Consider the following 25,553-nt stretch of genomic DNA (forward strand, 5'->3'; position numbering starts at 1 on the left):
GAAATTGCTTGGTTGCTGCTACGTATAGAGTCCAGCTTGTGAGCGAGCATAGGCGAGGCGAGACATTCGACAATCTCGAGTCGAACTCTTCTTCATACCATCGCGCAAGGCGATGGGTACAATGAAAAGTGTGGTTGAAAATCAAAAATTGCCACAGCGATGGCCCCGAAGGACAATCGAGAGAGGTCTACTCCGCGATGTGCAATGCAGGCATCCCTCTCTGCAGTCCGGATTTCTTGATCCCCAGACTGCCCATGAAGGTAAGTATGAAGAAGAAAAAGAGAAAGTCAGGTAAAGGTGAGAGATTGGGTGGGATTATATAGGTGTCTAGAGAGCAGCAGAGTGGGGCGGCGTTGGCCTCAATCACTCGGTGGATCCTGTCATTTAACAGCCAATGAAAATTAAGATCAGTCTGATATTTTTCCATTGGCCAGCACAGAACGGAGTACGGAGCACGTCCCTGAATCTTATTCTCACGTGACCCAGCGAACAGTCGGAACCACCATGACAGGCGGCCGTTGGGATACTAGGTAGTTGATGTCTTACAGGAAAGAGCACTCACTGCATTCATGGCAGCAGATAGCCGGCCGGCTGCTAGATGATTCATCTAGAACTTGCTCGGAAATCACACTTTGTTGGACTGAACATGGCGCCCATGCTATCTACGGTGAATTATTTATTGTCATTCAAGCGACTGCCGACATGGTGCTAACGCCTCAGCTTTCTCAAAGTCGGAGGTTCTGACCTTCCATATCACACGTGAATGGCCACAACCTGCTCGGATGGAAAGGTACGTTGCAGAAACCTCGGGGAACGGTGGCGATTGCCTCCAGATTGTCAAGGTCTTCGGGGGACAGCGATTTCCCGTCATGGCAGTCCAGCAGCAACGCCAAGCATGAACTGAAAGGTACTTCCTACTGGATGCAGGTTGAAGAGTTTGGGACCTCATCATAGGCTGCGAGAGGGGAGATCGGCCAGCCCGATGCTCGCAGCTTTTGCATCGCAAGCTTCTGTGACTCGTTCATGAGGGCGTGCTACAGTGGGGATTGGGAGTTTGTCTGGGCTGGAAAGTCGATGAGTACACCATTGCTGTTCAGATAGAAACATGAGACTAAGGCCGCAACGTGTAACTGTATAAAACAGCCGTATCTCAGTCTTAGGGCGTTATTTGACAAGAAGTGTCTGATCACAGAACCTTTAGTACCGTTATTCTCTTGGTATGGTTGTTGGCAGTATAAGCGCTTCTTCGTCTTACACACCAGCCGAGGTCGACTGACTAATCAAGAGACTCAGGGAAACTGATTAGTATGCACCCTTCAAGATGTTCAGCGCAATACCAAATTTCACAATCCCATGTCATCTACGATATTCTATGTATCCATGGAAACGAGCAACGTTCACAGCGCGAATAACGAATTGGAGTTGCGACGACCTGCTATCACTGGCGAGATGCTACCCGAGCTGACCCCGCGTCCAACGACTGATGAATCCCCAAACCGACCACGGCAAAAGATCGCCAGAAGCAAGCGACAGAAGACTTTCACAGGTTGTTGGACATGTCGCGAACGTCACGTCAAATGTGACGAACAGCGACCAGCCTGTCAGCGCTGCGTTGCTGGCAAATTCACATGTCAGGGGTATAGTACGCGACTGACTTGGCTCTCACCCACGGGACAAGGGACACCAACCAGCGGTGGCCGGCGTCGATCGCGGATCAAGGCCAGCTCCTCATCGCAGAACCTTTCACAGTTGCCGAATCAAAAGACATCTACAGCTGTTGATACTCAACGGACCGGTCCGCTTCTAGGGTTCCAGGCGTGCGAGCAACACCTCAGAGTTGAAGATGTTGGGCAAGCTGGCAGAAGTCCTGCAAGGCAGGAGCTACCGGATCTGAACGTCCAATCATACGATCAAGGACTGGTAATACTTTGGAACAATAGATTGAATGTTGGATGGAATTCTTGTGACGCCTCCAGTCACTGGGATGTGCCCTCAATAGGTAGCCCAGCATGGCCACTAGAAGCACCCCTAGCTCCTGCTCGAGAGAGAGAACTCATCAACCACTGGGCGACGAACCTCGCACACAAATTGATACCCATCCGCAGCCCAGTAAACCCATTTCTAACCACTGTATCGCCCATGGCTCTCGAGGGAAGCCGCCTCGCCAAGACGAGATCAACGTCGGCTGTCGCTCTGTTCCACGCCGTCTGCGCCATCTCCGCGGCCCACCAGGCGAACCTCAGAGGCATCGACGCCCCTGCCGGCTACGCAGATCTGATGCTCCGTCATAAAAAGCTGAGCTTCCATCACCTCATGCAAAACATGAATTGCAGAGACCACGACGAGCGTATGGCGAGCCTAGCCACTCTCTGCCTATGGATCCTCACTCACTTCATTACTGGCACCGCCGGCGCCTGGCGCGAGGTCATCAAGGTGACCCGTGACCTCCTCGACGACACGAGCATGGAGACCTGGAGACAGTCTACTACTGCCGCCTTGACATACGAATCCTGCTCCTCCACCTTTGCTACGGTACTTGCCCAGTACCTCGGACGACTGGACGCCCCCGTCCCGATGAAGACATATCTGCCAGATGTCGAGCTGTCCAAAAGCCAAATTATGCCGTTCCGATCTCTCGAGCTGGTCTGCTCCTTCAACGCAAAACTCGTGCAGTCCCCAATCCTTGCAGAAGAGGACCTCGACCAGCTGGAGATCGAATTCGCCTTGTCTACGCCCCAGCCTTCTATAGATTACGACGCTAGCAACGCCGAGTCGGCCATGGTGCACCACCACCGCTCGCTATTCTACCACGCGTGCCTACTCTACTTCAAGGGCAACTCTGGGAGGCGAGGTCCCGAAGAGGACGTCCAAGATCTGGTTACTAGGTGCCTCGACCACATGGAGCACCTCGAATCCCTGCAGAAGAACAGCAGCCCCAAGGCGTGGATCTACGCTACGGTGGCCTTCGAGGCCAGAACGCCGGAACTACGAGATAGGGTAAAGTTGCTATTTTCCAGACGAGAGTCACTTGGGATCGCTACCTGGGATACGCTGCTTCTCGCGGTTGAAGAGGTGTGGAAACGCCGCGATCTGGCTGCCCCTGGTGTCTCACCGGAGCCTTGGACGCGTGTACTTTCACAGATGCCAGACTTCGATGTGATTCTCTATTGAGACAAAACTCTTTGAAGACCACTTGCGTATTTCATTCCTATTTCTAAGGAATACCTAGTCTGTTTACCCCTAAACGATAACCCCAGGATCCTTCTCAACCTCGGCCAGCAACTCCCTCGGGGTTCTGAACTTGATGCCAGAAAAGTACTTCTCGCGATGAGCAGCAACTTTATCGACAGGTAGATCCCCAGCACGACTAGCCGAGAAGATGCCATACTCTGCAATAATCCTCTCCTCGCCGTTCGGGTCCGGGTGGGCGACGATATCCTCAATATACTCAGCCAGGCTGCGATACTTGACACTGATCTGCGGATACTTCTCCTGAATCAACAGCACAATCTCATTCCAGGTCGCCTTCCCTCCCGAGATGTACGTATACCGCTCCCAGCTCTGCGCAAAGAGGAGCTTGCCCACCGCGCGAACCACGTCCCGAACGGCAGTCATATCCAAGGGCTCCTTGCCGGTCCCAGGAATCAGCATACTTCCACCCGCAAGGTTGACAGGAATGGCGTCCCCGCCATCGTTGAGGTAGCGGTTACGGCCCGGCACAACATAGTCGACGAACCATCCGGTCGAAAGCAGCGTCCACTCCAGCCCCGTCTGCCGCTCTTCCAGCATCTTTCGGACGACCCCCTGCCGACGGGCGTAGAAGCCCGGCTGGTCGGGGAAATCCTCCAGGTTTCCGCCGTACTCGGCGGGGATGAAGCGCTTGCATGTCTTGCTGGCCTTCGCCGCCTCGATGAGGCGCGCGTGAACGTCGATAAAGGCCGGGGAGTAGTCTAGGATGTTGGACACCAGGGCGACGGAGCCCTCGATGCCCTCGAGGATCGAAGGAACCGAGTAATCCGTCACGAACTGACGGACGCCCTGGATGTTTTCGAGCTCGGGTTTGAGGGAGCGAGTGAGGATGACGAGGTCGATGCCCATTGCGGGGAGCTCCTCAGCGAAGTAGCGGGTGACAGCACCCGAACCGGCGATGGCGACGCGCATTTTGGATGGTGTGTATGGTTGAAGATGGGCGTGGAAGTTTGAGTTCGAGAGCAAGGCAATTGTATAACTGCTATGATTCTATTGATGCTCAAACTCTTTTGGCTTCTGAAGATGCGGAAGCCGTTCCTCTTATACTCGCTCTACCTCGCCATCATGTAGTTGAGTTTCCACACAAGGCACCTCCATTTATCAGTCTCCGGCACCATCAACGAGGGCTTTGTCTTGGAACCGACATAATTGTCCACGTTTCTAAGCAGAATGATTGTCAAGCCAAAGCCAAAGCATCAATGTAGACATCGAAGCCGACGATGTTGTGGACAGTCCGTCTTAGTCTGCAGATCACTTCCCGATCAGGCAGTTCACAGCGAGCTCGCTCTTGGCGTCGAAATCGCTGATTAAGCTAGGCCCGTCAGTCCATCTTAAGAGACGCAACAAGAACTCTGAGGAAGAGGGCTGGGCGGCACAATGTCAAATGCACAGTAGACTCAGAGGATGGTAATGGCGTGGGGTATTCCTTCCGATTGTTCTCCGCCAACAAACCTGCTGTCCTCGAAGGTCTGGTAAATGTACAGTGCGGACCAGAATGATGAAGCAGAGCCAAAAAAACAAAACTTGTGACAATTTCCTTCTCCTGAGTGACTCGAACCAGAGTCATACTCCCGTCCAACAACCTGATATCTGCAAAATAAAACCTAAAACGCCATACAAGGGCAATGCCTCTCTCATAGTGCAAGCATCAAGCCATGCCATGATCCTAACCCTGAATGCCCTCCCAAGTGAGTTGGTCAGTGATGTCCCTGACACTCAATCCGGTAATACTGAAGACAGTCAAGTCGAGCTCCTCATCCGACATATCCTGTCCAACCTGTTTCTGTCCCTCGAGCACATCGTAGAGTGCGTAAATCTGGCCGTTCTTGACCTCCTGCGCGTTCATATTGGCGTCAATGTTTGTCTTGAGCTGCTTCCGCTTCGTCTCCGCAAGAGCAGGGTTGTGATTATCGTATCGAGCCTGCATCTTGGCATGCTCCATCTTCATGTGCTCGAGTTCATCCTCGAGACCCTTGATGACCTTCGCCAAAGCATGTCCAGGAGGTTGAGAAGGACGCATTGTGAGGTCATCCGCCGCACTGCCTAGCGTCTTATACTGATCCGAGGGAGCAACGGGCCTGGAGATCTTCACTCGCTTCTTTCCCTCTGCAATGTCGGCGGAAGTAATCGTTCCACGATGAGCCTTGATCCGAGTGCACACAATGCAGTTCTTACAGCTGTGTCCGGCCAAGCTATCTAGGACACGCCGAGCGTCGGAGGTCAACGCAGGACAGTTGCCCTTAACGTCAGTAGTCGAGGTGTGGTCCAGCCCGCCCTGAGTAATCAGATCGACGGTAATGGACTTGTCCTTGGAAGGCTTTGCCGTGGATTTTGATACTTTCTGGCTCTGGCTAGTCAAGTTTCGGGTGGTGTTCGTTGTTTCTTGGTGGACAGTACGAGACTCCTTCTTGCTCCTCGTCTTCATGTCGATCACCATGGAGTGAGTCTGGGTCTGGGTGTGCTCGGGAGATTGCATGTTGCCCTCGTCATCGGCCTGGAATGGGTCGAGATCGGGGAGAGAAGCCCCCTTGAAAGAGCTCTTGGGAGTGGATTGGGCAGAGATGCTCCTCTTGCTACCCTTGTTGGCAGTGTTGGAGGCCTTGCTGCTCTTTTCCTTCGTGCTCTTGGACTTGGAACCCGCTGCCAACCGCTCAGGCAGAGAGAAGGACACCTTCTGCTGACTGGTCGAGTCCTGCGCGCGGTGAGTAGAGTCGCGTCTCTTGGAACGGCCCTCAGCTGCGACAGAACTCTGTTGGCTCTGCACAGTGTTGTCGAGCTCATTGACACTGCGATCTGTCTGCTCTGTGGTGTCCTGAATCTCGGCAGCCTTCCTGCCTGGCGTCGCTTGCCTCCGGATCTTCTTCGGTTCTGGAGTGAAATCGAGAACCCTCGAGTTCTGTGTGCTGTCAATCGTAATGTCCGGCATGAAGAACGCCGAAGTCATGTTCTCCTCAGTTTCCCCGTCGTCAACTTCCTTATCCAGACGCACGGAAAAGTCATCCGTCTTTCCGAGAGGGCGACAGTGGTCGAGCTGCTGCTTCAGGAACTCAATTTCCTCCTTCAATTGCATGTTCTCGTCGTGAAGGTCGTGGATGCTGCGCTCGAAACCCGAGTTTTCGCGGCGAAGGATCTTGTTCTCGTTGAAGTATTTCTCGTTGTGTCGAACGAGGCTATCGTTGTCTTCCTTGAGAGTGGACTTCTCTTGCTCCATGGTGTGAAGCTCAACCTGCAAGGCCTCCACTTCATCGCGGGCTGCCTCAAGATCCTCCTTGGCATTGGTCGTGGTCTGACGGAGCTCCTCGTTCTCAGCCATGAGCGATCGCGCATTGGCCCTCATGGACCTGTTCTCGCTGATGAGAGACTCTTGCTCGCGCCTCAGAGAATTGTTGTCCGTCCGCAGAGACTCCATTTCTTGCTGCAGAGTTTCCTGTTCCTTGCGAAGGGTCTGATTGTCTTCTTGGAGAGCCTTGTTGTCGGCGGACCGCACCTCGTGGCTTTGCTTCTCCTGACGGAACACCTCTTGTTGGTTGGTAAACTCCAGAGTAGCATTGAGCTTATCTTGGGTCTCGTGGAGTTCTCTTCCCTTGATCTCGAGTTGATCCATGAGATCACCGATTTGCATACATGCGTCTGAAAGCTTCTTCAAAGCCCGGTCTCGCTCCAAAGACAAGGTGTTATTTTCGACCTCGTTAATGCCGAGCCGGGTGCTTGCCTGGTCCAAGCGTGCTTGTAGAGATGTTACCTGCGATTCCAATTCTGTTCCTGGTTAGATAAAATCTCAACAAACAGTCTCATGATACTCACTCAGCTTCTGGGTCTGATAACGCTCCTCGCCAGCCGTCTCGGGCTCTGAGCCTGTCCGGGAACCGAGGGCACTATCGATAGACTTGCGGCCCTTGATGCGCTTCAACTCGGTCTGAAGATGGTCCACCTGATTCTCGAGCTCCACTGCATGCTGCTGAACCAAATCATCGTGCTCCTGAAGGTTGCAAATCTCGTTCCGGATCATATCCATGGACACGAATATCTTTTCTTCATCCTCGGGAATCGCAAGGCCGTCAACCTCGGCATGGTCGTTGGGCGGCAAGGTATCAATGCGGTCCCGCACTTGCCCGTTCTTCACGAAGACTGGGACACCATTCTTCACTGCCCCATTGAAGCGCAAGTTGCCGGAGATGAAGTCGTTGAGGTGAGAGATATCAGGCATGAAGAAGGAGCGTGACGTGGCGCCATTCTGTGCCGGGCTATCGGTAGTGGCCGGCGAAGGGAACGTGCTTCGGATCGTGTTAAATGTTACAGGTGTAGACTTATTCGTAGGGACCTTGTCGGATGCAGCCTGCTTCGGGGTGGCTTGTGTGGGGGGAGCCAGGAAGTCTGACTTCCGTCGGTCGGTGTTGGCGGCGTAGGAAGATCGTCGTGCTGATTTGTGGTTGCCAGATGCTGATCGAACGTGCCCTCTTGACAAGGGACTACGGTTCATCTGCTGTTGAGGGTTGAACTTGAAGCTGTCGGCATTGATATCGAATCGGAAAGGTGACTTGGACATGTTGGCTGACATGTCGGACTCGTTGTCCTCGACGCGGGGCTGCATTTCGGCGCGCGTCCGCTTAGAACCCTGCCAAGTCATGTCCGTTGAGTCGTCGTCCATATTGGAAAGATACTTCTGGACAATAGCCTTATGGGAGACGGTGTCCTTGTGACGCAATGAGCCCGTGGGCTTGGGGGCGGGGTGGTTATTTCTTGCTTCGACGTTGGCCTTGGGCTTGGCATAGAATTCGGGCCACTTGCGGTGGGCGGCGTCCAAGTCGACTTGGATCTTCCCACCAGTAGGACCAATAATCCGAGCAATGTCTTCGTTGAGTCTGCGGGTGGATTCTCCGTCGGGTTCTGAGAAAACGGAGGACATGGTCGGACTGACGGTGCCGTGGGAGCCCGTCGAAGAAGGCGGGGAGTTGAATGGGTTATCGCGGTTTGCGTTCATTTCCCGCAGAATGCGAGAGCGGTAGCGGTTGTGTGCTGAGTCGGCCTCCATGACTGCCCTGGGACGCGTCGGGCGCGGTTTCCGGGACGGGAGTCGAGTAGAAAAAGTAGATTCACGATGGCGCCGCAATGGCTAGAGGCGACGCGTCGAATAGCCAATGTCGCGGAGACAATTAGATGGTAAGACTGAACTGAAGCAATACCGAGCAAGAGAAAGGTGCTCAAGGCATAGAAGCGCGCACAATGGCTAGACGAAAGACGGAAGAAGCTGTGATGTATGATGAAGTTCACAACCTACACAAATGATGGAGAAGGAAGAAGCGTCCTAGTGTGGAAGTGCAGGGATCGGTTTGTTTACTTTCGGAGCTGCAGGCGTAAACAATTGGCGATTGGCCGTGGGCGTCAGTGCATGTTAGTGGGGCAGCCCTGCCCAGCTCAGTGCCCTTGCCAGACGAATCATCACTAACAAGCCGCCAGCCTCTAGCCCTCTGCAGCTGGAAACGCGTGCTGGTTGGCCTGCGCAGGACAAAGAAACGCGCTCTCTTGTTCGCACAAGACGGGGTTGGGAAACCGTCAACTCAAAATGACCGAGACTTCTTATTTTTTTTTATCTTATTTTATTCTTCGTTTGAACGCATTCTGGCATACGTTTAATTTCATTTGCATATAGGTAGCTTGAAGTTGTGCTGAATACGACCGAGACTTTGAGGTAAGGTAAGATAAATTGACTTAATAAGGCAGGGTACTCGGTTATTTCTTCCGTCATTACGTCAGCCATCTGTCTTCTTCGCCAAGGTGAAGAGACACTTCCGCTTCCACACCGAGCCAGTCGTCGTTGCCTTCACTTGAGACCTATTGCAGACTCGGTGAGGCAAGACACGTGGTAGGCACCTAGAGTTTCCGTTAGTCGAGTTGCTGAATAACACGCCAACATCAGCAACGGGAACACCTTTCTTCGACTTCTACCGCCCACATCAAAAGTTATTCAGCAGGTAGGCGCAAGATGGTTGAGACAAATTCTAGCACGGTCGAGCACATCTCAACGCATCTCCAACAAACCGACTCGGTCCGTTTCACCCTAGCGATGCATTCCCCGACTCGTTCAAGCACTCGCGGCACTTTTCAACGGCCCTCGTCTTCCATTCCTACCTCATAGTCAAGTCCCATGACCCGAGACATCTCATCCGTATCTTACCTAGGTAATTCCTTTAGTCAGGGAGACGCTGCTTCGAGGTCGAAGAGCCTTTACAACCGTCTATATCTGCTTGAGATATGACTGCTCTTGGTCCTGTCCGTGAGCACAAGACGCGAGTCACCAGGCCCACCAACTTGGTCGCCAGATATCGGCAGGTGATCACGCCGATTTTGGGCGGTTCCGTGCCATCGTGGGCGTTGGTTTCCTTACACCGCCGAAGAGGCTGGAAATCGTGGAACCGTTCATGCACAAGGTAAGGTACGTATTGGCTTGCCGTTGATAGTACTGTACCTAGAGAAGGCCAAATTAAACATCCTTCGAATGGCCTCTTGCGCAGAATGCTCGTTCGACACATGGCGATGATGGTAGTAGAGGCAGGCAAGGAGGTTACATCAGCTTGTTTTCTGCAACCCAGGTCTTCTTCATCGGTTAGCCGTACTCGATCGGCAAAGGAAATGCACCGATTCCCTCCCGCCCAGGGCAGTGAGTTCAGTGACAGACTGACAGGACAAAGCGCAGGGTCTTGGCGCCGCCAGAAATGCCCCGCATGAACTTGTTCTAGTGGCCGGCGCCGCCACCTTTCCGAGGGATGGAAGATGGTGGATGGTGGGAGGTGACCACCACGCACCGCTTGCACCACCCACTTCTGTCAGTTCTGTGACCTCTCGGTGCGCCATTCTGTGACCACTAGAGTCTTGAGGGGACTTTGAGGGGTCCATCTGCCTCGTGCAGGTGGATCTTTTTTTCAAGGTTCTCCTGCGAAAACGGGCTTGGCCTGGTCCTCGACTCTGGGCCGTCCATCGCCAAAGAGCCCTGCGCCATCGCTCGCTTCCTTCCCGCATTTTGCCCGGCCGCCGTTTGTCTTGCCCTTCCCCAGCTTTTCCACTGGCTTCCCGCATTGCTGCTTGCATCGCATCGTTCCTCCGCATTTCACCTCGTCGCGTGCCCTCTCTCTTCAACTTGGTCAATTCCTCGTGCATATTATCATTGTCGAATTCCCGCTTCGGCGACTGCGAAGTCCTTCTGAACATGGCAGAGCGCTGCCATACATGAGCGGCCTTTTCTGGAGCTGATTGCTCGCCATCATTAACTGGGTTGTCTTATCTTTTGATTTCGATACCGATTCTTCCATCATGCGTCGATCGATCCTCCAACTGCCCGAGACTTGCCTCTCGGTGCTTGCGCTTTCTTCGTGCGCATCAGCCCTCGTTGCGACTCCTCCGAATGCGCCCGAGACGTATTGCCCCATTTTCCATGCCGAAACCCAGCCTCCGACCGATTGCAAACCGAGACAACCTACGTCCTTCTTGGAAACCCCCCAGGTTAAAAGAGAAGCTACGGCTTATACGGCGAAGGCCAAAGACGAGCCACTCGAGGCCACCTTCGAAGCTCTTACTGTGATGCAACATGACTTCTTCGTATCGGATCAGGGAACATGGCCCGAAGCCATCGATTGGACTGCGGCCGTCATGGAAACGATGCTGTCGGGCTCGTTGACTTCGCTTTCGCAAGCATTGGCTGTGCTCGACATCGGAGGAAGCGGTGATAAGGGTGCCAAAAGAAACCTCATTGATACTTTCTTCACTCAACTCGTGGCCTCATACTTTGGCCAGGACGACGTTGCGATCCGCCATCAGGTGCGTCTCTATCCTTCATCAGCATCACCCCCGAGTAGCGCATGCTGACCAATACATAGGCTTTCGACGACATTCTTTGGGTTGTTCTTGGTTGGATAGACGCCATCAAGTTTATTGACATACATTCAGAGCTCTTCTATCCCCGGGGAGGCCTCAACGAGAGCGCAACCCCAGGCCTGGGAGATGCCTTGGCAAATGGGCCCTGGCACGGGCAATATTGGATACCATCTTTTGCTCACCGAGCCAGAATCTTCTGGGACCTTGGGTCCAAGGGTTGGGACACACGCCTCTGCGACGGCGGTATGAACTGGAACCCACGATTGGAGCCCTACAAGAACGCCATCACGAACGAACTCTGGATTGCGGCTTCGATCTCAATGTACCTCTGGTTTCCCGGTGATAACAACACCACGCCGTGGGTTAACCGCGCCAGTGGTGTGGAGGCCACACGGGAGCCCAAGTACCTCGCCGCTGCCATTGAAGGCTACAGATGGCTCACTGGCGTCAACATGACCAATCATGCCGGTCTCTATGTTGACGGCTATCATGTTGATAGGTCCAAACCGGGCAACACCAAGTGTGATCAGCGCAGTGAAGCTGTCTTCACCTATAACCAGGGAGTGCTCTTGACTGGCCAAAGAGGCCTATTTGCCGCCACAGGCAGTGCTTCTTACCTGGAAGATGGGCACAGGCTGATCCAAAACGTCATCAAAGCCTCGGGCTGGGATTTGAGGCTCAACAAGCCAGTTGATGACTTGTCAAAGCTCCCTCCAGGTTACTTGCCCCCCTGGCGAGGCCTAGGCCGAGGAGGTGTCATGGAAGAAACCTGCGATGCTAGCGCGACTTGCTCCCAGGACGGGCAAACCTTCAAGGGCATTTTCTTCCATCACTTTGTAACGTTTTGCCAGCCACTCGACGCCGCCATCGTTGAGCGCGGCATGACTGTAAACGCAAAAGCGTACGATCAGGTCAAGATGACCCACGCATCGGCCTGCCAGGCCTATCTGAAATGGGTTGAGCACAATGCCAAAGCGGCCTTGTTAACTAAGGACAGAGAAGGCCGTTTCGGTACGTGGTGGGGAGCAGGCATTTTTCTGAAAACTGCGCCGACAATGCAGACGGACGGAATTCCTCACGACGCACCCAACGTGACCGATTACCGCAATTATGGGCTCCCGCATGACGGCGTTTGGGCCCATGGTAACCCGGACGAGGTATGGGCACCAAACGGCGAGGCGCGCAAGAATGAGAAAAAGGGCTACGTCTTGGTCGGTGACGATGAACACTCTGGACAGCAGGTTCTTGGCGGTTCCGATAGACAGGGATCTCATAAAGCGGACGAGGTCGGATCCGAACGGCGCGTGAAGTCAATGGCAGCGATCGGTGACCCGAACGACCGCGGTCGGGGTAGGACCCCGGAGACGCAGAACGGCGGAATGGCTTTGATGCGGGCATGGTGGGAGCTCGTGGCAGCGTCCAATGGAACGTACGACCCATAGCGGCAGACAAGACGACGATGGAGATATGCATGATATGAAGTCATTTTTGGCTATCTACCTTAGCTATTTGCCCTTTTTTGGCCAACGACTATAGACGAAGGCCGTTCTTCCCCGTATATACGCATGCATGGCATAGCCGCCGGCCGGTTAGCCGGCCTTCATTTACGGACATTCCTGCTTTTTCTTCTTACCTCTCCGCATTCGCATTTCAGTAACCATCGTGGTCGAGAATATTTGTTGGCTCAACCGGAGACACCGTGCTCACAGAGGCACAATTCACTCTGCCCCCACTACCTTACTTTCAAGGATGTCTTACCCGCGGGACGCTATCAAGACTACGACTGCTGCGCCGTACCTGAACCACGCTAAGATCGTACAAAGTCAGCCATCATTGGTCACTTAGCCGAGTGCGAACGATGCTGACATGCTGACATCCTTCCCCCCCCTTCCCACAGCAGCCTCTATTGCGTGGCTGCTCAGCCATCCATGTAGGGGCCTGGGAAGTCGAAGTCTCGAAGGAGTGCAGGAGGCTAACCAACACCTCGCACCTTTGATCGAAAGAGGGGGCCACTGGGCCCCGGGGCTCGCGAGGGCCGCTTCGAGTGGTTGACTTGGGCGGATCCGGCAGCACGGTGCCGGGTTGGCCCCACATGGCTGCCGTGGCTTGGCAGGAGATTCGCTGCTGGGTCGCTGTCCTGCCTGCTACGCCAGAACGCTGTGCGCCTCTGGGCTCTGGGGAAATGCTTTCGAATCGACTTCCCAATGGAGGAAGACAGCTTGGAGGGCGCCGATATGGGCTTGTGGGAATCGAGATGGGAATGATGGGTGGTGCCCCCCTCTTTGTTGATATTGTACTCTGGAGGACATTCGATATAAAGAGGAGGAAGATTCCTGATGAGTTGGAGTTTTATATTTGGAAGAGCATCAGAAGCATCAATCATCATCGAGCATCAAACATCATCAGGCAGCATACTTTGAAGATCCTCCCCCAGATAGACCAGCAAATATCCATCATCTGAAGCATATTGGCACATCTGTCATAAAGTACACGTCCATTCTACCAGCCACATCCCAGCATCAAGATCCGTCACCAAGCTTTCCAGCCTCCAATCTCCAACCTCAGAAGCAAAGGCAGCACACTATCAGCACACAATGGGTCTCATCACCGGCCTCGTCTCAACCGTAGTCCACGCCGCCGCCGGCCGGAACCCCTACGGTCACAACCACAATAACCAGTCCCCCGTCACAATCCCCGGCAGTGCTGCCCCTAGTACCGTCGCTGGCACCCACGAAGGCCACAACCACACGGGAGCCGACGGCCAGCCCTGCGGCATTTGCAAAGTCGCCCTTCCCTTCGGCAAAGGCCGCGAGGCCAAACGCGAACGTAGAGCCGCGCGCGACGAGCGGAAAGCTGTCATTTATGCCATGAGGGCGCAGCAGCGTGGGGGCAGGAGGGGACGGTACGGGTATGATACTGCTGGGTTCATGGGCGTTGCTGGGCCTTATCAGCAGCAGCAGCAACAGCAGCAGCAGGGATATTTCAACAACAACGGCAGCAACAACATGTCCCGTGCTGGCCCGTCATCTGGGCAGGAGGAGGGCGTTGGGGAGAGGAGGCGGGCTTCTACGGGCGACGATGTGCCGCCGCCTGCGTATTCTGCTGCCGGGCCTTCGTCTATGAATGTTGGCTTTGAGGCGAGTCGGAGCGTGGAGGTTCTGGGGAATGGTGATGAGAAGGAGCGTCAGGAGAAGGCTTGAACGTGGTCGTTGGATATTAGTAATGACTGTTTGTTGGTTTCTTTTGTTTGATGAGTAGAGCGAGCATGGCGTCAGGTACCTCAAGGATAGATGGTCTGGAATATTCATTTTCCTGGTTCGAAATCACCCTTTCCATTTGACTCTTGGTCTTGTGTCTAATTCACAGATGCTCGGATGCTGTCGTGATGTATGCTGATGTACAATTGGGGTTTCTCGTCTCCTCCACACCCCTTCTTAGGCCCCTTATATTTGGTGCCAAGACCTGAACCGCCCGTGGCATGACTTGGTAAGCAACCCCGTGACCGTTTTCCTCATTGCCTTGGCCCCCCTTGATCCACACTTCTGCGGATGGTCCTGCTGTGTTGTTCTGAGAAAATGCAGTCCTCCTACGAGAACAGCATTTACCGCTGACCGGAGAGACGACGGCTCTGGACCTCGCCGAGGGCCTTGGTGCCGCTCAGGAAGATGGAGGTCGCGACGATGGCGACGGCGGGCAGGGTCTGGAAGAGGGTCCAGGCGCTGTAGTACATGAAGAAGACACCCTCCATGGCGACGATGGATCCGAAGAAGGCAACATGGGAGAGAGGCGCGGCACCGAGGGCCTTTTGGATGTGGTTGACGTTGGCGCCGAGAGAGAGCCACTACAGAATGGGAAGTCAGTCAGGGAAGGTTACATTTCCATGTTACAGGACACTTTGTTCCTTGCAATTGAAGACGGAAACATGGAGGAATAAATACGTACGCCAATAAGGAGGACGGGAATCGTGGCCAGAACGGCGATGACAAAGGCCAGCGAGATAATCTTGGGAGGGCTGCGGGGGTCCTCGCGGAAGATGTGGCTGATCTCGGGTTGCTTGCCGTAGCGGAGGGGAGCGTCGTAAGTCGGGGCAGCGGCGCTGGCGTCGCGGGTCACGGAGACGTCGAAGAGGGTGGTTTCGAGGGCCTTGGCGGCACCGAAGGAGCCGATGACGATGCTGGCCTTGAGGGGCTCGTTGGCGAGGAGGAGCTGGACGGGGAGGTCCTTCTGGGCCTGTTGTATTTCACGGGAATTAGCTTTCGTTTACTTGCCATTGAAAGTTGGAGTAGATTGAAAAACATACGATGTCGACAACACCGCGGCCGGTGTCCTTGAGCTCAAGGGGGAAGGGGGCCTCGAGGCCAGACTCGGTTTCCTTGAGGATCAAGAAGGCCTGGTGCGGGCGCTTGGCCTTGTCGCCCTCCTTGGCCGTCAAGATGACCTTGAGAGTATCCTTGGCTCCCAGGGAGAGGGCAGTCTTAAGAGGAGATGTCGCGCTCAACCTGTTGAGTGGTCAATTCGTCAGCAATTGGAAGTTCTCTTGCATCGCGGCTTCCTTCCTCCTGCCCATCGCAGAGCTTCCAGAAAGCGTAATTGGCAGCAACTCACTTCTCCTTGGTGGCATCCTTGCCCTTGCCAGTAATCGAGACAGTGGCACTGTCAAATCCCCATGATGAGGCAGCCTGCGCGGCACCGGCCGCAAACAGCGCGAGGGCTGGCGTCAGGGAGTTGAGGAATCGCATTGTGCTGCTGAGGGTGCTTGTCTTTGGCAGCTTTAGCTTGGGCTTGAGAGCTTCACTTCACAGGCCGTTCACTTATGGACAGCTTTCGTGTCCCTTACGAACTACCGACCGTGCACGGTCCAACTATAGCGGGACCCTGTAGACAGTACCATTTCTGTTAGCACCGTGCTTGGTACAGTACAGGTAATGACATCTCATTCTCTAGCATCTGATTAAGTACTTTGAATACCTTACCAAAAGACGAGACAAAAAGTGGTTGCCAATGGATCAGCCTAGAGGTCTTTAGGTCCAGACAGGCAGAATGATCGAGATGCTTGTGTTGATGAGTCTCGAAGCGATATCTGTAAAGCAATCCTCATGTTGGAGATACGATGGTTCAGATAGTGCCATGAATCCTGTTCTAGGACATGGACGAACTTGTTACTATGAGATTGCGAAAGCGGAGAGCTATCTATGTGGTCTAAATGCATCGCTTCAAACAGTATAAATCATAGCTCATCTTTGACGTCGCTCGAATCGCTAGCAGCCTCACCCTCTATCTGCTTGGGTAGGTGCTCATCCAACTCCATCCACTCTGCCGCGAAAACCGTGAGGATACGCGCCCAATCCCGTACTGTTGGTAGGTCTAGGTGGGCACCATCGTCTTCAATTTTATGCCATACGTCGGGGAACGGCGTCGGGATGATGTGTAGGATCTCGACACCTCGTTGCAAGAACGGCACATGGTCATCCAGGACGTACCCACCGCCGAAGCCGACCTTCTCTTTGTTCCTGTCTGTCAGGAAAGGATGTTTTGGCTTGGTTTCGAGGACATCCAGTTCGCGCATGCGATGTTCGATCTTTGCCATCTTCTTATACGCCCAGTGCGTGGAAGGGAAGTAAGATGGTATCCGGGGATTAGGGGCACCCAGGAGATCGATAAGAAGGAAGAGGCTAATGGACGAAAGAGGAGTCTTGTATAGACCATCAGGGTGAACAGAGTCTTCCCAGCTCTTGGCGAGCGCCCTAGAGAATGTTAGACAGACAAACTAGTCACGCAGAGATTCACCAAACATACCTGGCTCCATAGAGCGAGTCCGTGTCCGTCCACGACACCCATGCCTCCTCTCCATCAAGCAGAATGATCTGGACGCCCTTCTCCTCTTCAAGCCCGCTCCCAGCATCACCTGAGGCCTCCATCGCCTTCCACTTCTTCACCAGAGCCTCCTCAATGTTTCTCGCCACGTGGAGCAGCATCGCGCAGGGCGCCGCACTGTCAATCGCCCCAATGAACCCTTCCGGGTGGTACAGACTGTCATAGTGCGCTACGAGCGTCAGATACTCGACATCTCCGCCCTTAGCCCACGGCGGGTCGCGGCGGAAGATGAGGTTCGTGAAGGGTATCTCCTTATCTCCGGTCGCGGGCGTCTTGGATGTCGAGTTGTGCCACTCAATGATCCACTCGGGCAGGTTGGCGCGAAAGAAGTCGACAAAGTGCTGCTGCACCTTGAGTGAGCCCGGAGTGCCGGGGACGCGGGGAATCAGGATGGGAGCCAGCAGCGAGCCTGTGTCAATGTTGAAACCATCGCCGCCTGAGGGGATCGCGCGGAGGGCCTCGTCGCCGAGTTCGGTGTAGGCGGTCGTGGGGGTGAAGAGCGAGCAGAGGACTATGAGGATCGACCCGACGAGGGGTAGCTTCGGGAGGGAGTTCAGAAGACCCATGATGGTGACGGCGGCCAGGTCGGGCGCAGCAGGCTCATGCTGCTCTGGGACTGTGATCTGGGTTGTTCGATAGGTACGCGCCCGACGGCTTCTCTTTGCGCAATGTGTTCAGGTTGCGACCGCCGCCATGTTGGGCGGGGAGAAATGTGTTCTGTCAAAGACCCTGAGATGCAATGCGACTCAGGTCCCACGAGGTCCCCGCCGAGTGGTCGGGGCATTGGGTGGTCGAGGTGGAAATATGCCGAGGGAGGCTCCACTCACGGAGCCAGATCCACCGCTCCGCACGCCGCCTGGGAAACGCTAGAGGAATTCTGGGGTTGGGATGTCAACATCGCACTCGACACACGGCACCGGCATGTAAGGCCAAGCCGTCGTCGCAAACATTCTTTTGAGGTAGTGTATTTGATCAACGTCAGCTCGCAAAAGACTGGCTGACGAGGAGGTCCAATTATCGAGGAACTTACCTTGGTTCACCTTAGTCCCAGTCCATGCACTCTAATCTCCAACGGATGGACCACATCTCCTATCCCCGATGGTCGGCATCTTCTCCATAAATCCTTCGGCGTTAACGCCACCTTCACTTACACCAGAGGCCATCACGGAAGCATCTCTTCATCACTGTCCACAGTCCAACCCCTCGAGTTTGACGAACAAAAGACCTTGCGGCAAGGAACCTTTGACATCACTTGGCATGGACCTATTGATTCTAATCTCCGTGTCGTACAAGCCATTGATAGGCCACTACCAGGCATCTATCGCCGAGTGGCTTGAATGATGGACGAGTTCTATGGATCTGACATGCAGGAGGATTCTTGCTCTCTCTTGTTGTAAAGCAGTTGAAGTAGACTTACAGCATACAGGTCACCAGGCTATAAGAGACAGGATGTTTCCGCTTCTGTTGATGCATGGAGTTCCATTATTATCAACACATTAGAACAAGAGCTTCATACTGTCTTACCTGCAATAAATCTCCACAACTTTTGCTACTCAAACCAATCCCCTTCACTACTACTCACACCGAGATACTTCACCTTCACGATGGATTCCCCAGTCTGGTTCATCACTGGCGCCTCCTCAGGATTCGGCCTCGCCATTGCCAAAGAAGCTCTCTCGCGTGGCCACCGCGTCATCGCAACCGCGCGCAACCCAGCCAAACTCTCTGATCTTGCCTCCGCAGGCGCCGATCTCCTCCCCTTGGACGTCACCGCCGACGAGGCTACCGTCACAGGGACTGTCAACAAGGCCTTCGCCCTCCACGGCAAAGTGACGCACGTTATCAACTCAGCCGGCTATATCCTCGAAGGCACCATCGAGGAGGCCAGCGCCAAGGAAGTCTTTGACCAGTATAACACCAACGTCCTTGGTACTCTCAAAGTCTCTCGCGCAGTGGCTCCCCACCTTCGCGCCCAAGGCTTCGGCGCCGTCGTCAATATTGGCAGTCTCGGCAGCTGGAAGAGCGGTCCAGCCTTTGCCATGTACTGTTCCACCAAAGCTGCCGTCAGCCTGCTCACCGAAGGCTTCCACGACGAACTGAAGCCGTTCGGTATCGACGTCTGCATCCTTGAGCCGGGCTACTTCCGCACCGGTTTCCTGAACCCCGGTGCACGCATCAAAGTTGAGCAGTCTGTTGATGCGTATACCGATAGCGCAGCGGGCCAAGTTAGGAAAGTGTTGGAGACTGTGGATAACAACCAGCCTGGTGACCCGATCAAGGGTGCGCGTGTGGTCGTGGATGTTCTGACCAAGTCTGGGGTTGCTGAGGGCCGTGAGATCCCTCAGAGGCTGGTCTTGGGCACTGACTGTCTTGCGGTTGTTCGAGACAAGTGTCAGAGCACTATGGCTCTTCTTGATGAGTGGGAGTCGATTTCCGCTTCTACCGATTTCTGAGCGTCCAGTGCACTCGGCGGGCTCTTCAAAGGTTCATGAGTTGGTTTCTGTTATAACGGCCATGATGAGGGAAACAAACAGATGGCATTGCAGCATGCGAATTCGATATAACTACGTTTAATTCATACAACGATTGGTTCAATACATTGTGTCTTACGACTTCTCGGTCGGAACATCTGATAATATCTGCTGATATCGATTGCTTTTACTTGGAATTTATGAAGCTCAAACCTCCGTCCTCTTTGAATGTGAAACACGGGCCCTTTTGCAAAGAGACAATGGAAGCCTGGAAAAACTTGAACGCCTTTTATGCGTGTGATCTGTGATTACGTTGGAAAGCTAGCGGGTAATATTGAGGAGTTGCTTGGCAAATGCTTGAATCAAAGCTTATCCACGTTTAAATCGTCAACACGATACGTTATGCATCTCATGACTCACGCAAAGCAATTAACATTGCTATACATCGCTTTGAGGGACGAATCGGACCACTTGATAGTTGAGATCAATCAACGGTGGCCAACGAACATTCAAGGTATGAGTTGTTTACGCAAAGTGCCTAACGTCTTCTGTACAGCCTGGAAAGGAAAGCGAGGCAAACAGTATTGAACTCGGGCCATCTATCCTAACCTAGCTAGCTATCTCTCCGCCACACAGTGATCTCCGTTCTTGAAGATCATAGTTGCTCATGTGTGTCTAGCCCCAGATCTCGCACTTCGCGTGGCACTCGGTAGAAACGCGACCGACGCTGTAGCGGAACAATCCGCCCATGCCACGAACGGGTCCAGGCTCGCAGTACACGCCCTCAATCGCGGCGTCGGGGGCGCCGTAGTACACAACTTCTGTTGTTCTGCATTGGCTGCGGGTTCCGAATTCCTTGGCCATTGATGCCTTCAGCTCCGCTGGGATGGGCTTGCTGCAAGTATCGAAAGGCACATAGCACTTGTACTTGTCTCTTGGCTGGTTCTGGGCAAGAGCGCCTGAAGCTGCGCAGAGGAGGACAGCGAAAGTGAGAGAGCTGAACTGCACTGCAAAGATGTTAGAATCGCGGCTTGGAGGTGTAGCAAAGGCATACGTACTGTTGTAATCTTGAATGGTATTGTCTAGTCTGCAAAAGCAAAAAATTGAAAAGAGTGGCAGGAGTTTGGCTAAAGATGTCTTGTGATAGTTCGAGAGTTTTGTAATGAAGATCTGGATGTACATGCACTTATTGGGGCGCAATCGTGAGATTTATATCAAAGATCTGTAAGCTCTCGACGGAGTCGGACCGAGGCTCAATACGCACAATTGAGCTTGCAGGCAAGTTCGTGGTTTAGAGGTCCTTCTGTAAGTTTCTTTCGCCTCATCTCGGCCTTCTAAATTGCCTCGTTCAATCCTCTTTTGGCATAGCATCGGCTCTGGAACATGTTGACAAACGAGAACGACGAAGGAAACTTCGCCGAATAGTTTCCTAGCAAGAGTTCAAGTGAAAGAGTCGACCGACGATAAAAACATATTAAATGAACACGAATAGGCTAAGTGAGTGTGGTTGATGGAAACTTTTGACTTCAATGCGGTATCGTGTAATTTCGGCCGCCTTCCTAGGCTGGCAAAAAGGGGAATGGAACACCGGCGGGATAATTTTGTATGGCTTTTGAGAGCAGTTGCTGGCTATTGTCAACTTTTTTGAAGCCTAAAAAGGAGCTATGCTGTTTGTGTTGCTTATCTCGGCCCAACCGAACCTTGGGGGATGCTGATTTAAGCTTTGTCTAGCGTAGTTGGTAATCGTTCGTCTCACCACGTAGGGTTTTTTCTAAGGGAAAGACTGAAAGTTGACCTGTGCATACGAGTTATACAGTCAGAGGCACACTAAATTGCCTAAATGCTTCGTACGTTTTAGGGAAGGCCAACTCTATGAATAACAAACCTAGATTTATGAATGCGAACTTACAACGCGATGCTTTCAAGATTCATTCCATTCGGAGTAGACGGAGTGAGAATGCCTCGGCCTGTTTGAGACTTCTCACGGCTTCACGTAGGAAAACCTTCATGATTGTGAGATGAGCGAGTTCTCTTGAAGTCGTCGCCGAGTGGCTTCTGGCCTTAAAAGAGAGCCTCTTCTGCCTGCCAAGAGTCATCTTTTCCTATCTCATCATCACAGTCTCTCTCATTCCTTGAACACACAATCATTTCAATCTGATCATCTACATTCTTTCAACATGCGCTTCTCTGCATCCATCTTCACCGCCGTGGCCTTGGCGTCCATGGCCACGGCTCTTCCCACCGAACTCCAAACCGTCGACTTGGCTGAGCGTGACTTTGTTGTTGAAACGCGTGACCTCTCCGGCCCCTCGTCTTCTGACGAGCTTCTCAGCCGCGCCGCCTCCGACGAGACTGCCATTGAGATCCTCGAGCGCAGCGACTCAGACGAGGAAGCCCTTCCCAACACCGAGCTGGCCGTCCGCCAGCTTCCTCCCTCTAAGCGCAAGAACCTCTTCACTATCACCCTCAAGGGCGGCAACGTCATCTTCAACGGCGCCATCAAGTTCATCCTCGAGGCCGTCGTCGACAGCACCAACCGAGTCACTACGTTCCACCTCAACCCCTTGGTTGGCGGTACCCCTGGCTCTACCGCTTCCATGCGCAGCTACGAGTTCAAGAAGAACTTCTTCGAATCGACCATCAACCGCGTCTCTGCTGAGGTTTCCTTCACTTATAGGACCGCTTCCGGTGTTATCTACAACTTCCTTGCCAATGTCGTCTACGGAATCGACTCTCGTCTCAGCCTCAAGCTTGAGGACGTTCAGCTCTTTGACATCGAGAAGGCTACTCAGCAGCTTGCTGGCAAGGCCGCCACCAACTTGTTCCTTGGTTCTTACGATGATGACTACAAGGATTTGTAGATGAAAGTCTACAAGAACTTCTAAGAACTTAGAGTCGAAGCCTTCCATCATTGATACATTGTCAGTTGTCAAAGGAAACCCTTTTTACTCTGCAACGGCTCAGTCACCAAGCAAAGTAAACAGGGGACGGCTCAATAGTTTGCACCCTGGCTCCTGAGGATGAATGTAGATCAATATCTGCCTAAATTAGTATTCTCTCAATTTCATGTTACCGAAAGATATTGGGGAATTTATGGATATATGGATAGCTTTCCAATTCATTCTCTATTGGCCATTTTAATCTGAAGTAAGATGTTTCTGTCATCAACTGTGGTTGATCGGTTGTTTAGTCCTGGATTCTTAGTGTGTGACAAATTGATGACTTCATGTCATTAATCAATAAGGACTAAGGCGCCGAGACTTCTTGTCATATCCAGCCTTGTGTGTGATTTCACCACCAGATTTATAAAACTTGGCGTCTGCTTTGCTTCGTGAATATCAGCGGAAACAATGTTATACTTACTGTGGAAGCTGATAAATGCTGCGCGTACCGACACTTTGTGGGCAGATTGTGTGAACAGTCAGATCTTAGTGGCCCGCATATCAAACCCGAATAAATCCATAGATTCTGCTTCTCACCCCCTCCTTTCATTTGGCCTTTGCATATCCTCAGCCTCACTCACAACTTGGACCCCCTACTTTGCGACGTTGTGTTGCTTTCCCTGTTTCCAAAGCTTGATGTCTTTCGCAACTCGTTATCATCGTAGAATAGCAACCGCAATAGCCTGCGAACACGGCAGACAGGAACATCAAAGGCTCTCATGAAGATGACTTGCGGTATCTTTCGGTTCCTCGCCCGACGCTACCATTCCAACAACGAACTACGGCAGAAGAAAAGGACAACACCCCAAACGTAGTTACCTATCATACAAGTCATTCTTCCACAGCTGTAGAGTCTGGCTACGATAGCCCGTTTCAAGAAGCACGCTCTCTCTAGAACAAGAGGCCTATGCACTGGAACCACGTTGCATTCGGCCTTGCAACGAATGAACTGTTGGTTACGGAGCCGCGCTCTACTAGCGCACGTCGAGGCTTCGGTGACAAAGTCTATAGTTATAGATAGCTCGGCAGAGACGAGTTCCGCTTGATCAGAGTTCTCTCGACAAGGATCTCCACAATCAAGCTCGAAATATTGCACGGATTCATCACAAGCTTACCAAGCATCAGTGCTATATCTTACACCTTGGGGGATCCGGGAGACACCAAACGCTTAGAACTCGATGGCATAGAAATTCGTGTTTCTTCCAGCCTCCATGGCGCTATGATGGCACTTCGACGCACTCAGCATTGACCAACAAAACTCTGTAGAATAGACACAGACTTTAGAATAGACACAGAAAATTCAGCTCATGAACAGAATCTACAGTCGGCCTAGTCTGTCACCATCTGGCTGGGACCTGAAGCAAATTAGAGTGACATTGCAACAAGGTTTTTCTATTTTAGAGAGGTTGCTCGGAAATCAGATGCCAGAGACTTCACGCCACTTATTTCATCGGGCAATAGGAAGGCTGGGGTTCGTGCTGTAATTTCTGTCTTTGAGAGGGAGATTTGGAATCAACTGTGGGTTGTTCAAGAGGTATTCAATGCTGGCAAGATTATGGTTTACTGCAGCTCCAGTGTTCTTCCATGGGAAACTTATACGGATGCTGCCAGTGTTTCCGGAGCAATAAGAAGGGATTGAACCGCTATCTGTCTGGTACTGAACAAGGAAAGACCTATACAGGAGTTTCACGGAATCACTTCACCTACTCCGCGATCCTAGCAAACCATGGCCCTTCGAGTCTTCCAAAGAGTCGATCCCTTACCGGGTTCATCTTTGGCGAGTACTCTTTGTTGGAAGTGATGAGAGCATGCAGGAACAAAGGGACGACTGAATCAAAGGATAGAGTTTTTCGAACTTTGGGACTGCTCTCTGAAACGCTACGAAACGACATCGGAGTCGACTATGACATGATTGTAAATTCAATTTATACGAATATGGTCAACTTCATTGCAACGACCACAGGACGTTTGGATGTCATATGCGACTCTATCTATTACTCACTGCATGCAAACAACGCTAGCCTTCTTTTCTTGGATCACTGACTGGTCACACAATCCCGGCACAAAGGTTATAGGCGCCACGAGACTCAGCTCGAAGTTTAAGGCATCTCTGAGCAAGAAGGCCAAAATTGTGTTGAATGGCAATTTGCTGGGAATAAGTGGCGTCGAAATCGATACCCGGATGTGGAGGGTATGTTTATTGAGATAATGGATATTCGACTAAGAAAAGGAAAGAAAAGAGTATTTTGTGCGAGCCAGGGAAGAGTGGTTGGCGCGTTTTGAGCAGGCGATGGAAAATTGGGAGAACTAGGACCAATAGGACTGGATCTCTGAAGGAGTGTCATTGCATCATTGAATGCTATAGAACAGCCGTTTTCCACTTTCTCGACTTGCATGTGAATTCAATGAGAAATCTATTCTCAAATAAGAGAGACCAGATGTCTGTAATATTGCAGGCAATTCCAGTCTGCATCCATGCGGTTACCGGCATCTTTAACCCACTGCTTGCCTGTATTTCAGTTAGTAAACCTTAGCGAAAGAACAGATCGAAAGATACCCACCAGCTTTCCACAGTTTGCTAATACTGGTCGAGTCTGTCATTCCGCCAAAGGTAATGCTATCAAAGTTCCAGTCAGCACAAAGCACGAATACCGCCTAGAGGATAAATTGAATAGTCACTAACCGTTGATCAATGATAGGACCATCCCAGTCGTGTCGCGATTGGTACCATTCGTCCGGGTTGTTGTCCACATCGACTCTCACGTGCAGGTACTCGGCCTCAAACTTCTTGAACCACTTGGACGTCTTTCCAACGACCAAACCAACGTGAACGCAGTCGGTTTGATCTATAACATACTTCAAGTAGGCATCCCGCGTAGCATAATGATTGCGATACGCCGGGTTGCAGGACATGAAATAATACACTTTGCCGTGCTCAAGTGGCCTCCCTACGACCTTCTCTGCTTCCCTCCAAGCTTTGCTTTGGTCTCGAGAGAAGATGCCGGCTGAGCTGAAGGTGTCGGTGCGTACAGAGACCGCCTGAGCTGGATTGCGAACGGAGACCTCCGCTTCGGGCGCAGTATTCGGTACGGCGAGGCCTGACGCGATAACGCAGTAGGAAAGGATGTGAAGGAACTTCATCTTGGTC

General features: G+C 52.6%; 11 protein-coding genes across 11 annotated transcripts; 5 read left to right on the top strand and 6 right to left on the bottom strand.

Moving 5' to 3' along the window:
* Positions 1-2,139: 2,139 nt before the first annotated feature.
* Positions 2,140-3,171, top strand: N0V96_000433 (uncharacterized protein; the record flags this gene model as incomplete). Its single annotated transcript, XM_053193472.1, has 1 exon — positions 2,140-3,171. The coding sequence occupies one exon, from the start codon at positions 2,140-2,142 to the stop codon at positions 3,169-3,171; it is 1,032 nt and encodes a 343-aa protein (XP_053049189.1).
* Positions 3,172-3,240: 69 nt separating this feature from the next.
* N0V96_000434 (uncharacterized protein) lies at positions 3,241-4,161 on the bottom strand (the record flags this gene model as incomplete). The annotated part of the gene is made up of 1 exon (XM_053193471.1): positions 3,241-4,161. The coding sequence occupies one exon, from the start codon at positions 4,159-4,161 to the stop codon at positions 3,241-3,243; it is 921 nt and encodes a 306-aa protein (XP_053049188.1).
* Positions 4,162-4,915: 754 nt separating this feature from the next.
* On the bottom strand, positions 4,916-8,281 carry N0V96_000435 (uncharacterized protein; the record flags this gene model as incomplete). Its single annotated transcript, XM_053193470.1, has 2 exons — positions 4,916-7,005; positions 7,054-8,281. 2 exons carry the CDS (start codon positions 8,279-8,281, stop codon positions 4,916-4,918), a joined length of 3,318 nt encoding a protein of 1,105 aa, XP_053049187.1.
* Positions 8,282-10,557: 2,276 nt separating this feature from the next.
* Positions 10,558-12,560, top strand: N0V96_000436 (uncharacterized protein; the record flags this gene model as incomplete). Its single annotated transcript, XM_053193469.1, has 2 exons — positions 10,558-11,061; positions 11,121-12,560. The coding sequence occupies 2 exons, from the start codon at positions 10,558-10,560 to the stop codon at positions 12,558-12,560; spliced, it is 1,944 nt and encodes a 647-aa protein (XP_053049186.1).
* Positions 12,561-13,712: 1,152 nt separating this feature from the next.
* Positions 13,713-14,318, top strand: N0V96_000437 (uncharacterized protein; the record flags this gene model as incomplete). Its single annotated transcript, XM_053193468.2, has 1 exon — positions 13,713-14,318. One exon carries the CDS (start codon positions 13,713-13,715, stop codon positions 14,316-14,318), a length of 606 nt encoding a protein of 201 aa, XP_053049185.2.
* A 401-nt stretch (positions 14,319-14,719) lies between these two features.
* N0V96_000438 (uncharacterized protein) lies at positions 14,720-15,857 on the bottom strand (the record flags this gene model as incomplete). Its single annotated transcript, XM_053193467.2, has 4 exons — positions 14,720-14,959; positions 15,061-15,348; positions 15,419-15,617; positions 15,724-15,857. 4 exons carry the CDS (start codon positions 15,855-15,857, stop codon positions 14,720-14,722), a joined length of 861 nt encoding a protein of 286 aa, XP_053049184.2.
* A 488-nt stretch (positions 15,858-16,345) lies between these two features.
* Positions 16,346-17,558, bottom strand: N0V96_000439 (uncharacterized protein; the record flags this gene model as incomplete). The annotated part of the gene is made up of 2 exons (XM_053193466.2): positions 16,346-16,862; positions 16,915-17,558. The coding sequence occupies 2 exons, from the start codon at positions 17,556-17,558 to the stop codon at positions 16,346-16,348; spliced, it is 1,161 nt and encodes a 386-aa protein (XP_053049183.2).
* Positions 17,559-18,596: 1,038 nt separating this feature from the next.
* N0V96_000440 (uncharacterized protein) lies at positions 18,597-19,445 on the top strand (the record flags this gene model as incomplete). Its single annotated transcript, XM_053193465.1, has 1 exon — positions 18,597-19,445. The coding sequence occupies one exon, from the start codon at positions 18,597-18,599 to the stop codon at positions 19,443-19,445; it is 849 nt and encodes a 282-aa protein (XP_053049182.1).
* Positions 19,446-20,138: 693 nt separating this feature from the next.
* Positions 20,139-20,788, bottom strand: N0V96_000441 (uncharacterized protein; the record flags this gene model as incomplete). Its single annotated transcript, XM_053193464.1, has 3 exons — positions 20,139-20,470; positions 20,522-20,530; positions 20,728-20,788. The coding sequence occupies 3 exons, from the start codon at positions 20,786-20,788 to the stop codon at positions 20,139-20,141; spliced, it is 402 nt and encodes a 133-aa protein (XP_053049181.1).
* An 852-nt stretch (positions 20,789-21,640) lies between these two features.
* Positions 21,641-22,324, top strand: N0V96_000442 (uncharacterized protein; the record flags this gene model as incomplete). The annotated part of the gene is made up of 1 exon (XM_053193463.2): positions 21,641-22,324. One exon carries the CDS (start codon positions 21,641-21,643, stop codon positions 22,322-22,324), a length of 684 nt encoding a protein of 227 aa, XP_053049180.2.
* Positions 22,325-24,898: 2,574 nt separating this feature from the next.
* On the bottom strand, positions 24,899-25,546 carry N0V96_000443 (uncharacterized protein; the record flags this gene model as incomplete). Its single annotated transcript, XM_053193462.1, has 2 exons — positions 24,899-24,914; positions 25,089-25,546. 2 exons carry the CDS (start codon positions 25,544-25,546, stop codon positions 24,899-24,901), a joined length of 474 nt encoding a protein of 157 aa, XP_053049179.1.
* Positions 25,547-25,553: the final 7 nt, after the last annotated feature.

This window comes from Colletotrichum fioriniae, assembly GCF_027942845.1.
Source record: "Colletotrichum fioriniae strain IMI 355084 chromosome Unknown scaffold_1, whole genome shotgun sequence".
In the NCBI taxonomy this organism is placed as follows: domain Eukaryota; kingdom Fungi; phylum Ascomycota; class Sordariomycetes; order Glomerellales; family Glomerellaceae; genus Colletotrichum; species Colletotrichum fioriniae.